This window comes from Aspergillus melleus, assembly GCF_016097325.1.
Source record: "Aspergillus melleus strain CBS 546.65 chromosome Unknown contig4, whole genome shotgun sequence".
Lineage (NCBI taxonomy): Eukaryota > Fungi > Ascomycota > Eurotiomycetes > Eurotiales > Aspergillaceae > Aspergillus > Aspergillus melleus.
The window spans coordinates 1,854,717-1,865,520 of record NW_025763373.1 but is presented as its reverse complement, the minus strand read 5'-3'; the positions used below and the strand labels follow the sequence as shown (position 1 = coordinate 1,865,520).

Sequence of the window (10,804 nt, the reverse complement as noted above, 5' to 3'; positions counted from 1 at the left end):
CAGCGGCATCTTACCGTTGAATTCTCTCCCCTGCCGCTCGGGTCATGTAAGCAGTCGTCATATTTCAAGCCAATTTGGATCCATCCACCTGCATTTGGTACGGTTTGAACATCCAGTCCATCTTGGGATAATAACTGATGAAAAAATATAGCTGTGGCTATGCAATTCTTCAGCGTGTCAAATATTTTGTTACTTGCCCATGAGCCTAGCTTGGGTGGCATGGAGCAGTACCTCGAACGGCAAAGATCAATCACACGTTGCGTGGAGAATATCTGTGGTATTGCTGTTACACTCAAAGATCACCCATCAAGTTTGATGTCATCGCAGGCGGTTTATATTGGTTGGTCCTCCATGCAGTCCTCCATGCTCCCGTCCTTGCAGACAAGGCTGATCTGAATATAGCTGGAAAATTCACACAAGTCCAAAATGCCAGAGAAGCCATATTGAATCTGCTGGAGTCCGGTCGTGAACGAAGTGGTTGGCCAGTTAATCTTTAGGCGAGGACTTACAGCACTTCTGGGAAAACCTCGAGTCGACAAGGACTACAACTTCCGTGAACCTTTCTGTGTAATGAACATAGTGACCTGGATAGGCATTTTCTCTTCCCGTGCATTCCTGTGCTCTATTGTGAAATGTCTATATCCCGAGCAATGCCCCCTTTACAGCTGCTCCTAGCTGGACTCTCCACAGTCGATGCTCATTCAGCGCAAAGATCTCTCCGCCTTGGCCGAAACAAAAGTTCGCAACACCACCTCCAATAATGATTCTACCCAAGAGGACACCACCTGGCGACCATACGTTGATTCCATCTCCGCAACCACTATACACATTTCCTTCAAGGTCACACTTGATTCCGTCCGGGATACCTTGATCCGCCATAGCAAAAAGGCGCCGGTTCGTGAGAAATGTTTCTCCGCTATATGTAGACACATCGAAGGCGTAACTTGAATGGAAGAACTTAGACATGTTGAAAGAAAGTTGAACGAGAACCTGATCTTACATTGAAGAAACCCGCATATCATCGATTGTGCCATCACCATGGACCCGATCAGTATCGGTAATATAAACGACTTTCTCATCTGGGGAGAAGCAAAGGCCATTCGGTCGTCCAAACCTATCCGCCATAGCTCGGATATTACCACTACTCGGACACCATCGGTAGACCTGGTTTGGCAGACGGGGAGGTGGTCGATAACCCTGCTCGAAGCCGTAAATGGGATCCGTGAACCAGACCGAGCCATCCTTGTGTACCACGACATCATTGAGGGAATTGAATTGCCGGCCGAAAAAGTCGCCTTTCAGCAGTTCGGATTTATATGAAGTGGTCGACAGCCAGTATAGCCCGCTAGGCTGGGTCATGGATCCTTGCGCACAGAAAAGAATATCATTTTTTCCATAGTTAATGGCTCCATTCGCCATTGGTATATCTGTGAGAACTTCCTCATAGCTTACAGGCCTCTTGTTCAGGTCCACTCGAGTAATGTGAACCCTTTGTTCGCTGCCCGGTCCGGTACATCGGTTGCTAGTGACGTAGAGAGTATTGCTCTCAGGAAGGAAGACTCCCGCCTCGTGAGCGAATGGATAATCCCGATGTTCGGCAAGAAGCTCGATGACCGGTGTTGATCCAACAATTGCTGCAAAGCGGTGGTCGTGGAACTGGAAGAAAGTCTCCGAATCCGCGGGCATGATGAATTTCAAGCAGTAGGCGAACTGGTCAAAAGCGAGGAGGCCGGGAGACTTCCAACTGCTGCTGAAGAAGACAATACCAGCAAGACAGTTGGGTTACCGGGGAACCACGTAGGTGAGAGGGTTGCTCAATGACCTCAACAACCCAGAAAAGCAATATTCCAATAGAGGGGAGATTTGAAACCCTGCGGGCGAAGTGGTGGGTCTAGTTGTAGCCCCGTCTCGGGGTCATCTCGTCCGGCCTCGAGGCAACATCCGTCCGAGGCCAGCGCTTTTTAAATGGCTTTATTCAACACATCGACATGTAGATTGACCTGGAAATCGTCCCTTCATCCCGATACGACCGGAAGATGTCTTGGAAAGACTCCAACTGCCATAAGCGCATCCTCCGCGAGGCCGAAATCGGCCGCTTCGGGGTCATCGCTGCCATCGCGTACAACATCGAACAAGTTTTGGGCCTGGTGCGAGCTGCAGAAATTGCACGCTCACCACTCATCATTCAATTCTTTCCGTGGGCCATCGAAGCCACAGATGGCTTACTGGTACACATCGCTGCCGACGCTGCCAAGCGTGCAAGTGTGCCGATCAGCGTTCACCTCAATCATGCTCAGTCGGAAGCTATCATCAAGCGCGCGGCAGAGCTTCCATTCGATAGTATCATGGTGGATATGTCGCACTACGAAAAGGATGTGAATCTAAAGATGACGCGCGAGCTGGTGCAATATTGTAACGCGCGCGAAAAGGTCACGGAGGCCGAGCCGGGTCGTCTCGAAGGAGGGGAAGATGGAGTGATGGATACAGCAGGATTAGAAGCCTGTATGACGACCGCCGAGGAAGTAGATGATTTTATCCAGACGGGTGTGGATGTTCTCGCGCCTTCTTTTGGCAATGTTCATGGTGAATACGGTCCGCGCGGCCCTCATCTACACTTTGAGAGGTGAGTCTGGGGACGTCGATTTAGTGAGATTAAGGATACTAATTTTAAAAAATCCAGATTTGAGAAAATCCGAGCTCAGGCGAACGGCAGGATAAATCTGGCTCTACACGGCACCAACGGGTTTGCCCCCGAGCTGTTGAAGCGCTGTGTGGCCGCTGGTGTCACGAAAATCAACGTAAACCGACTGGTCTTGGACGACTACTACGACCATCTATTTGCAAACGCGGGGAAAATGCCCCATACACAGCTTATCGAGGAGGGTATTAAAAAGGTGACAGACCTTACCATCAAGTGGATGGAAATCTGCGGCTCTGCGGGTAAGGCGTGAGGGGATGTTCGTTTGTAGACAATAGCATCAGAAATCAAAAGAAACCATTCCCTCATGTCTTTTACCTTCCTACAGAGTATGTATAATTGTTGACGCCTTAGGTGTCGCCATATCGGACCCCTGAGTCAGGTAGCAGATAGCTTTGGGAGGAGAACAGATAGAAGCTCTCTTCTCTTGCCATTCCTCGCATTGATTCACTTTCTGGCTCGATCGAGTTTGTTTTCCGTACGGCAATCAGTGTAGTTCCATCTGTTTTCATTGTGACACTGCTTTTGCAGTGTCATCAATAATGATGCGTATTCACCTTCGGTTCCTGATCCATTCGCCACAAAAGTCCAAAAAAAATGGAATGACATAGTTTGGTCGAACAATTGATTTTTCCACGGATAGACTCAAGAGAAGATAAGCCCTATTTTGTTTCCGGGTCAAGCAACCATGCATGATATTTCTATAAGTCGGCGTACAAGAGAACTAATATCCCCACAATTACTGCAAGTTACTAAACATGCCACCATCAGCTAACAGTCCCGTGGCGTTCACATAACGGCTCATCTCTTCGCAGGCCAGGAAAACCGCAGGACCCGCCATGTCCTCGGGGTCCCCAATGCGACCTAGGGGAATTCGGGCTTCGAGAGCGGCCTTTTTGGTGGGATTCTTCATATCATGTTCGGCTAGCTGTGTCGCAATAGTGCCAGGCATCAATGCATTACATCGAATCTGGTCTTTCCCAAGGGCGATCGCCATCGACTGCATCATGGAGAGAATGGCCGCTTTTGTAGGGGTATAGTGGGTCTGGAAGCCACCACCAAGCAGAGCGCTGACGGAGGAAATGCCAATTATAGAACCGCCGTGTCCTTGCTTTACCATCTGGCGAGCGGCAGCTTGGCAGGCATAGAAGCAGCCCTTAACATTGACATCGACACTGTGGTCAAGAAGGGCCGGCTTGATACTGCAAGAGATATGTTAGCGCATTCCGATCTTTGTGACGGGACAAGCTTCGATCTCAGCATTTTCCATCTAACTTACTCGAGAAACTCTGCTTGTTTGAACACACCCGCATTGGCGACGAAAATATCCAGCTTGCCCCATTTCGAGACAGCTTCTTGGGCCAGACTCGACCCTGTTTCGGGGTTTGTCACGTCACCAGGAAGCTCCAGAATGTCGCCGGCCCCGATGTCCCTACTCTTGATGGCCTTGACCTCTTCAAGTAGACTGTGTCGATGTTTTTCATCTTGAGGCATTCCCAGGTGGTTGACTGCGACATTACATCCTTGTGTAATGTATGCCAAAACAATTGCGCGACCAATTCCGGTGGTGCCGCCAGTGATTGCCGCGGTCTTGCCTCTGAGAAGATTCCAAGCAGGAAGCGCAGCCATTGTAAATCGGTCTGTGACGAAGGTGAAGCGAATGAAATTGGTCAGATGAAGCTGGAAGAAAATCGGCGCTTCTAATGGAACGAAAATGATGGAGGCGGGGGTATCTCCAAATTTGTCCCGCTCACCACCAAGCTGTGGATCAGCTGTTTCCCACCCCCTCCTTGCCCCTGGACTTGACCACAATTCTGGCTTGCTTGACGATGGCACAGACAGTGGGCCAAGCTTTGTCGTCTCGGGACACACGGTTGATCCACCTTGGACTCGTCTCGGTCCAGCGTTCCCCAGTCTTTCCCGTCTCGGGACACCTCGAGTCGCGGGGGAGTCCACTGAGGGGAAAAAGCTCTGGTAGATGGAATTTGCGATGGGAAACTTGCTTTGATTCTGGTTTCATATCATTTATAAAAGGGCTCTTGGCTTTTCCTCTTCAACTTCACTCCTTTCAATCTCTCGATTGCCTGCCGATCTCTGCTTTCCTCTCGTACCCTATGGCTCCTTCTATGACATCCGACCAAGTGTCTATTCCCCAGGGTGAAAATGCCCCTCAGACTCAGGTCACTCTCGGTGGAAAGGTTATCGCTAGTAGGTGCTCTGGCGCATTATTTTGATTCATATTCACTGATGGCCACTCGCGTTAGTTACTGGCGCCAACCGGGGTATCGGCCTTGGTATCGCCGAGTGTTGTCTATCCAACGGCGCAGACAAAGTCTACTCTATTGACATTGGGGAGACCGGTGACGATTTTGCTGCTGTCTCCAAGCGCTACCCCGGTCAGCTTTTTGCCGTAACCGCGAATGTGACCGATGAATCGACAATCACGGCTGCAACTGATAAGATCATCAAGGAAGCCGGTACCTTAAGCGGAATGGTGGTTAACGCTGGACGTACACACCATAAGGCTGCTCTCGACTTCACCAAGGAAGATATCGAGAATCTATTCAATGTCAATCTCTTCGGAGCTTTCTACACCGCACGCGCTGCCGCTCGTGCGTTTATTAAGCTCGGAGTGAAGGGCTCTGTTGTTTTCACAGCGTCAATGGCTTCTTACCGCCCCAATAAGGTCAGTCCAATAGTGAAGTTGCCCTTTGTTTTGACTCTTATCTGACATCCATCGCAGCGCGTCCCTTCCACTCCATATGGTGCCTCCAAAGCCGGCGTGCGCAACATGACCCACACGCTGGCAATGGAGTGGGCGCAATATGGGATTCGCGTCAACAGTGTCTCGCCCGGTCTGGTAAAGACCGCCATGACATACTGGGTACCCCAGTAGCCGGACTGGGAGCAGCAGTTGAAGTATTATGGTGGATTCCCCAGATTGGCCGAGGTGCAGGAGCTCGGCGGTGCCTATGTCTATCTTCTCAGTGAAGCTGCCAGCTACACTGCCTCCATTGACATTCCGGTGAATGGAGTGATTGGAAGTGAGTAATTCTTGTTCTGCATCTAGTGAAATCGTCACACTAATATCCTTAGTTTGTTAAAATGTTTCGCCTGATGATGCAACGGATGACTGTAACCTTGACATGGATAAAAGTGTGCCTCCGGCAGTTTATAGAAATTTATCATGCTTTATCCCGAAAGTGATTGCTCGCTTGTAACGGAGATTTTACGCACAACGGTGTGTTGGAAATATGAATCCGATATCGGATATCCTGAAAATATTTGCGGACTATGAGAGCAGAAGGCTTTGTGGACGACAAATCGTGCTGCTCGGCGCCAAAACAGAAAAGAGAGAAATAAAAGAAGTTAATGTTAGTTTCATAGGTTTCGACGGAATATCTAACTGCTCTCGCATATGGAGGCCTATAATTCAGGCAAATGAAAATTGTATGGGTTTGACATACACAGGTTTACGGGTGATTCTGTTTCCTAATTCATTCAGCCCTGTTAGTAGCGCCCGTAGTCTAATGATCCGATTGTCTATCCTCATGATGTAGACTAGTGAAATTAAAATTCCAATTCTCTTGAGTACACATATCCGACTTAAGGCGCATTGGCACCTCTCTAAATTTCTTATCTAGACGGAATGTGCGGGCGTTTGATTTTTTACTAGCTAGAGACCATTTCCTGGTGCTCTGACTCCCCATTGCAGGCCTTCTCATCGTCTCCAACAATACTGTTTCTCCTACGAGTAGCTCCGAAGTTTGGGTTCTCAGCCATGAATGCCGCAAAATTCGACTCGGCTTCCCAAACAAATGGTGACTTCGAGGTAAAAAGCATATCAATCTCCTCAAGCGTGCGCCGGCTGGACTCGGGATAAAAGGCCCATACTAATAACAGTCAGTGCATATCCCTCATAACAGGAGTATAGGCTCTCTCACTGATTGGGATGCTGAGTATGTTAACTGCGCCAAATACATGTAGTGTATTCTCCCCAATAGCACCGAAAATGTATGGCAGAGCCAAAGTCAACGATCTGACTTATGTTAAGAATGTTCAAAATGAAGTTGAGCAACTGGGACACACTTACCGATTTCCCAAACTCCAGCCAACTACACCCCAGGCATTACCCTTGGCTCGGACTTTGAGGGGAAAGATTTCGGCGGGGTACAGCCATGGTACAGTGAGCCAAGTGGCACCGAAAACAAATGTATAGAGATAAACCATCGATGTCGCTGCGATTCCCCACGGAGCCTGGTTTTCCGGATGATCAATTCCGCCGCGAGCCATGGCACCTGCAAGGAACATTGCAATCGCCTGTCCTGCTGCTCCCCACCATAATGTCCAGCGTCGACCGATCCGATCTAGGGTGACAACACAAATCAATGTGGCAAATGCGTAAAAGATATTATTGAGCCCAGATATCCACATGGTCTTCTGCGAATTGAAGCCGGCGATTTTGAAGATGGCTGTGAATATGATTTGTATTGTGCCAGAAGGGAGGGCCAGAGATAACGTAGTGCGTACATTGTGACGCCGGCAATGCCTGACCAGCATTGGAGGATTTGCAACCAAATCACGAGTTGGACGCGTCGGGCAATGTGCAAGTCCCCTTGACCAACCCCGAAGAGCATGTGGAGATACGTGATGTTTTGCTCGGACTCAGCCTCCAAATCGACCACAGTCTGGATTTCCCGCATCTCCAGTTCGATTGCTCGTTCGTTTTCAAGTCCGCGAAGGCGCTTGAGGACGTACATCGCCTCATCGCGTCGACCCATCATGCAAAGCCAACGAGGGGAATTCAGGGAAGAACCAGCAGCCGGTAATGAGGAAAAGGAGCATGATAATCTGGAAGGCGATGGGAAAACGCCATTAAAACTGGGATGTTCCGTTGTCGATGTAACTGAGACCGAATCCCAGCCAATAAGCCACTACCACGCCAACAATGTTCAAGGTGAACTCCATGGCGATAAACATGCCCCGAGACTCATAATCGGCCAGCTCAGAGCCATAAACTGGCACAGTGGCGTTCAGGACTCCAGTACCAATGCCGTTAAGGAGGCGAGACACAATCATCCAGGCCGGGTTCATTGCTGTGCATTGGAGCGCAGCCCCGAGTATGCCCCAGGCAGCACCAAAGGCGAGAGACTTGATGCGACCAGAACGATCACTCACATAACCACCCATGAAGCATCCGACCAAAGTTCCCAGATAGTAGACGGAGACGATGCTGCCTTGTAACAGAGTGTTGGTAACAATGATCGATCCGTTCTTCTTGTATCCCAGTCCCATTCGGTGCACATACTCCTGGGAGTCGTTCACTCCCCCCATCATGCCTTGATCATAACCTGTTTCCCGAGTCAGAATAGGGGCTCTCGCATTACCACTGAGATATCAACGGGAATTCTCACCGAAAAAGAAAATGGCGAGACCAGCGAGGCAGTTAACCCCGATTAAGAGCCATTTTTTCCCCAATTTGGCAGCAATCTTCCATTTTGCCCGCTCATCGCTCAACGTAGCGAACATTATGAAGCTAGAGACGAGATATGTCCCGTTGTGGACATAAGAGGAAGAAACAAAATGATGAGCCTGATGCCCCTAGTTCGTGCCCGAAAGACCGGGTCTTTCTTGTAGTTATAAGAGCTCCTGATCCCCTTATGGGGCGGATAGTCTTGCAAGGAAACCCCGGATTCAGGACGTCATCCAATGGCAAGGGGCCCCGCATCCAAGCCCGATATACTCGACTCGGGGACCCGGGGCGCGAAACGGGGGCCTCGTCTGCTCGGTATCGGATGACATCTTCCGAGATGAAGCGGCAACAGAAGAGAACACGTCTACGTCTCGGAAGTGGACGACGTGCAAAAAAGCGATGATGAATCATGGAGAGAAGATCTTTCCTCCTCAGGACAATCTACCTATCTGCCGGGGCTCTCGCTTGGGCGCCGCCTGGCGCGTTGACAGAGTCTCCTATTTTTGACAAAAGCTCATACCGTGCATTATTATGAACTATCTAGACACAGGTAAATAAGCTGGGACTGGAGCGTCAAAAATTTCTATCATCTGCCGCACCGTCAAGCCGCTTATCAACAAGCTCCCTGTATTCCCGCTGCTTGAAGCACATGTCCAAAAACACCTCATACTTGGCCTGGAGGAGTAGCTGCTCCTTCGGATTGGTGGTAGGGTCCACACGTCGGCCAGGCTTACTCATTTGGCTCATGATTTCCCACAGGTCTTTCGAATCACCCTCGGAGCACTTGCTGGCCGCCACTGCTGCTAACATAGCTGCACCGTGGCATACAGCAGCATGGACGTATGCAGGTAGTACGACTGGCATTTTGCAAGCAGATGCAATTAGATGTACCAAGAGTTCGTTTTGTGTCTGGGAGCCTGACATGAAAATCGTTGAAATTCGATGCCCGTGTTGATTCATCGTATCAACGATCTGGCGTGTTTGCAGTGCAATGAACTCCAGAGCACCGTAATATTGGAGCGCTAGATTCGCAATAGACCGGTCACTTTTCAACCCGATGGTTGCGCCGCTCATCTGGGGGTCTGCAATGGGAGATCGATTACCCCATAAATCGCCGTAGAAAAAGAAGTGTTTGGCCAACTGAGCGATATGACACACTCGGGCCTTCGTTGCTGATTTTCGAAGATAGTCATTGAGGAAATCGTAGATGTGTATTTCGGCTGCTTTCGCGGCTTCGTTTGCTTCCGCGTGTGCCGGATGGCTCTCAACAACATGTCGGATGAGTTCGCCTGTAGCTGACTGGCCTCCTTCAGCAAGGTAGGCGCCAGGAAATAGAACGTCTCGATAGGGGCCCCAGACTCCAGGTACGAACAACTCATTTCTTGACATGTCTAAGTGACATGTTGACGTGCCAGCCACCACGGCCAACCGATGAGGAACATGCTCCTTCTGGTCTGTCAATGGCGAGAATCCCAGATCAGCCTTCGCGCCAACTGTACCGATCCAACCAGCGTAAGCATCAATGACTCCACTACCGACAGCGATCCCTGGCGAGAGTCCCAGCTCAGCAGCGGCCCTCTCGGCTAAAGGTCCAACGCACTCGCCAGCACTGAGATACTGGCCATTCTGCAATAGGTGAAATGTCAGTTCAACTCTAGGGAAACATGAGAGGTATCCATAGGCGACTAACTTTGCCATTTATACCCCCAAGCCTTCCAAAGTTATCTTGAGCAAGACTCTGGAGACCAATGGAAGTCAAAAAGTCGGACTGCCAACCTTCTTCGCCGCAGTCAGCTCTGTGCGCGAGATAACCTTGCTTGCAAATCACACTGCAATAGCTGCGTGATTCTTTCCCTGTAGCTAGATGCGTAAGCGCATCTGCAAGGTCAAAGAATTTGCAGTCATGAAATGTGCTTGGATCCATATGATTCTTGAGCCAAAGAATCTTGGGCATCTCCATTTCGAGTGACATTCTACCTCCGACATATTGCAGAATAGCGTGGCCAGTTTCATTGATTGTTTTTGTTTCCTCGGCCGCGCGATGGTCCAGCCAGAGAATAACATTGCGGTCGTTACTGACCTCTGCACCGCTGACAGAAACCGGTCGACCGGTCTCCTTGCTGAAAACAGCCAGGGAGCAAGTAGCATCGAATGCAAGGCCTCGGATCTTTGACCGAGGCACCTCACATTCCTCGACTGCTTGTTTCACTGCAGCGCAAATGCTCTCCCAGATGTCGGCGGTCGATTGCTCATAGTATTCGGGGTGCGGTTGCCATGTGGTGATGTTATGCGATGCGAGCCCGACAATGTTCCCGTTGTGGTGGACAACGCAAGCACGAGCACTGCCAGTACCTACATCGATGCCGATGTAGTAATCGTCATATTCACCAATTGACATGTTGATAACGTATTTCACTAGCGAGCGCCGCACACCACCGAGCGCCGCACCTCATCAAAACTTTACGCGTTTTATTGCTTTACACAATTCAACTACTCACCATGCCTCCAAAAGCGCGTCAAAATCGAAAAGAATCAATTGAGCAAGATGGCAGAGCCCAACTGGCAGTTTCTGCTTTAAAGAAACAGCAAATTCACAGTATTCGTGAAGCAGCGCGCGTCTATAATGTCCCGGA

The 10,804-nt window shown here is 49.8% G+C and overlaps 7 protein-coding genes across 7 annotated transcripts; 2 read left to right on the top strand and 5 right to left on the bottom strand.

Moving 5' to 3' along the window:
• Window positions 1–996: 996 nt before the first annotated feature.
• On the bottom strand, window positions 997–1,686 carry LDX57_007577 (SMP-30/gluconolactonase/LRE family protein; the record flags this gene model as incomplete). Its single annotated transcript, XM_046089293.1, has 1 exon — window positions 997–1,686. The coding sequence occupies one exon, from the start codon at window positions 1,684–1,686 to the stop codon at window positions 997–999; it is 690 nt and encodes a 229-aa protein (XP_045945263.1).
• Window positions 1,687–2,036: 350 nt separating this feature from the next.
• LDX57_007576 (class II fructose-bisphosphate aldolase) lies at window positions 2,037–2,951 on the top strand (the record flags this gene model as incomplete). The annotated part of the gene is made up of 2 exons (XM_046089292.1): window positions 2,037–2,623; window positions 2,681–2,951. 2 exons carry the CDS (start codon window positions 2,037–2,039, stop codon window positions 2,949–2,951), a joined length of 858 nt encoding a protein of 285 aa, XP_045945262.1.
• A 486-nt stretch (window positions 2,952–3,437) lies between these two features.
• Window positions 3,438–4,327, bottom strand: LDX57_007575 (SDR family NAD(P)-dependent oxidoreductase; the record flags this gene model as incomplete). Its single annotated transcript, XM_046089291.1, has 2 exons — window positions 3,438–3,900; window positions 3,978–4,327. The coding sequence occupies 2 exons, from the start codon at window positions 4,325–4,327 to the stop codon at window positions 3,438–3,440; spliced, it is 813 nt and encodes a 270-aa protein (XP_045945261.1).
• Window positions 4,328–4,812: 485 nt separating this feature from the next.
• Window positions 4,813–5,750, top strand: LDX57_007574 (uncharacterized protein; the record flags this gene model as incomplete). The annotated part of the gene is made up of 4 exons (XM_046089290.1): window positions 4,813–4,906; window positions 4,963–5,384; window positions 5,442–5,558; window positions 5,595–5,750. 4 exons carry the CDS (start codon window positions 4,813–4,815, stop codon window positions 5,748–5,750), a joined length of 789 nt encoding a protein of 262 aa, XP_045945260.1.
• Window positions 5,751–6,370: 620 nt separating this feature from the next.
• On the bottom strand, window positions 6,371–7,479 carry LDX57_007573 (uncharacterized protein; the record flags this gene model as incomplete). The annotated part of the gene is made up of 4 exons (XM_046089289.1): window positions 6,371–6,591; window positions 6,643–6,737; window positions 6,792–7,170; window positions 7,218–7,479. The coding sequence occupies 4 exons, from the start codon at window positions 7,477–7,479 to the stop codon at window positions 6,371–6,373; spliced, it is 957 nt and encodes a 318-aa protein (XP_045945259.1).
• A 94-nt stretch (window positions 7,480–7,573) lies between these two features.
• LDX57_007572 (uncharacterized protein) lies at window positions 7,574–8,227 on the bottom strand (the record flags this gene model as incomplete). Its single annotated transcript, XM_046089288.1, has 2 exons — window positions 7,574–8,049; window positions 8,113–8,227. 2 exons carry the CDS (start codon window positions 8,225–8,227, stop codon window positions 7,574–7,576), a joined length of 591 nt encoding a protein of 196 aa, XP_045945258.1.
• A 517-nt stretch (window positions 8,228–8,744) lies between these two features.
• LDX57_007571 (FGGY-family carbohydrate kinase) lies at window positions 8,745–10,569 on the bottom strand (the record flags this gene model as incomplete). Its single annotated transcript, XM_046089287.1, has 2 exons — window positions 8,745–9,797; window positions 9,862–10,569. 2 exons carry the CDS (start codon window positions 10,567–10,569, stop codon window positions 8,745–8,747), a joined length of 1,761 nt encoding a protein of 586 aa, XP_045945257.1.
• Window positions 10,570–10,804: the final 235 nt, after the last annotated feature.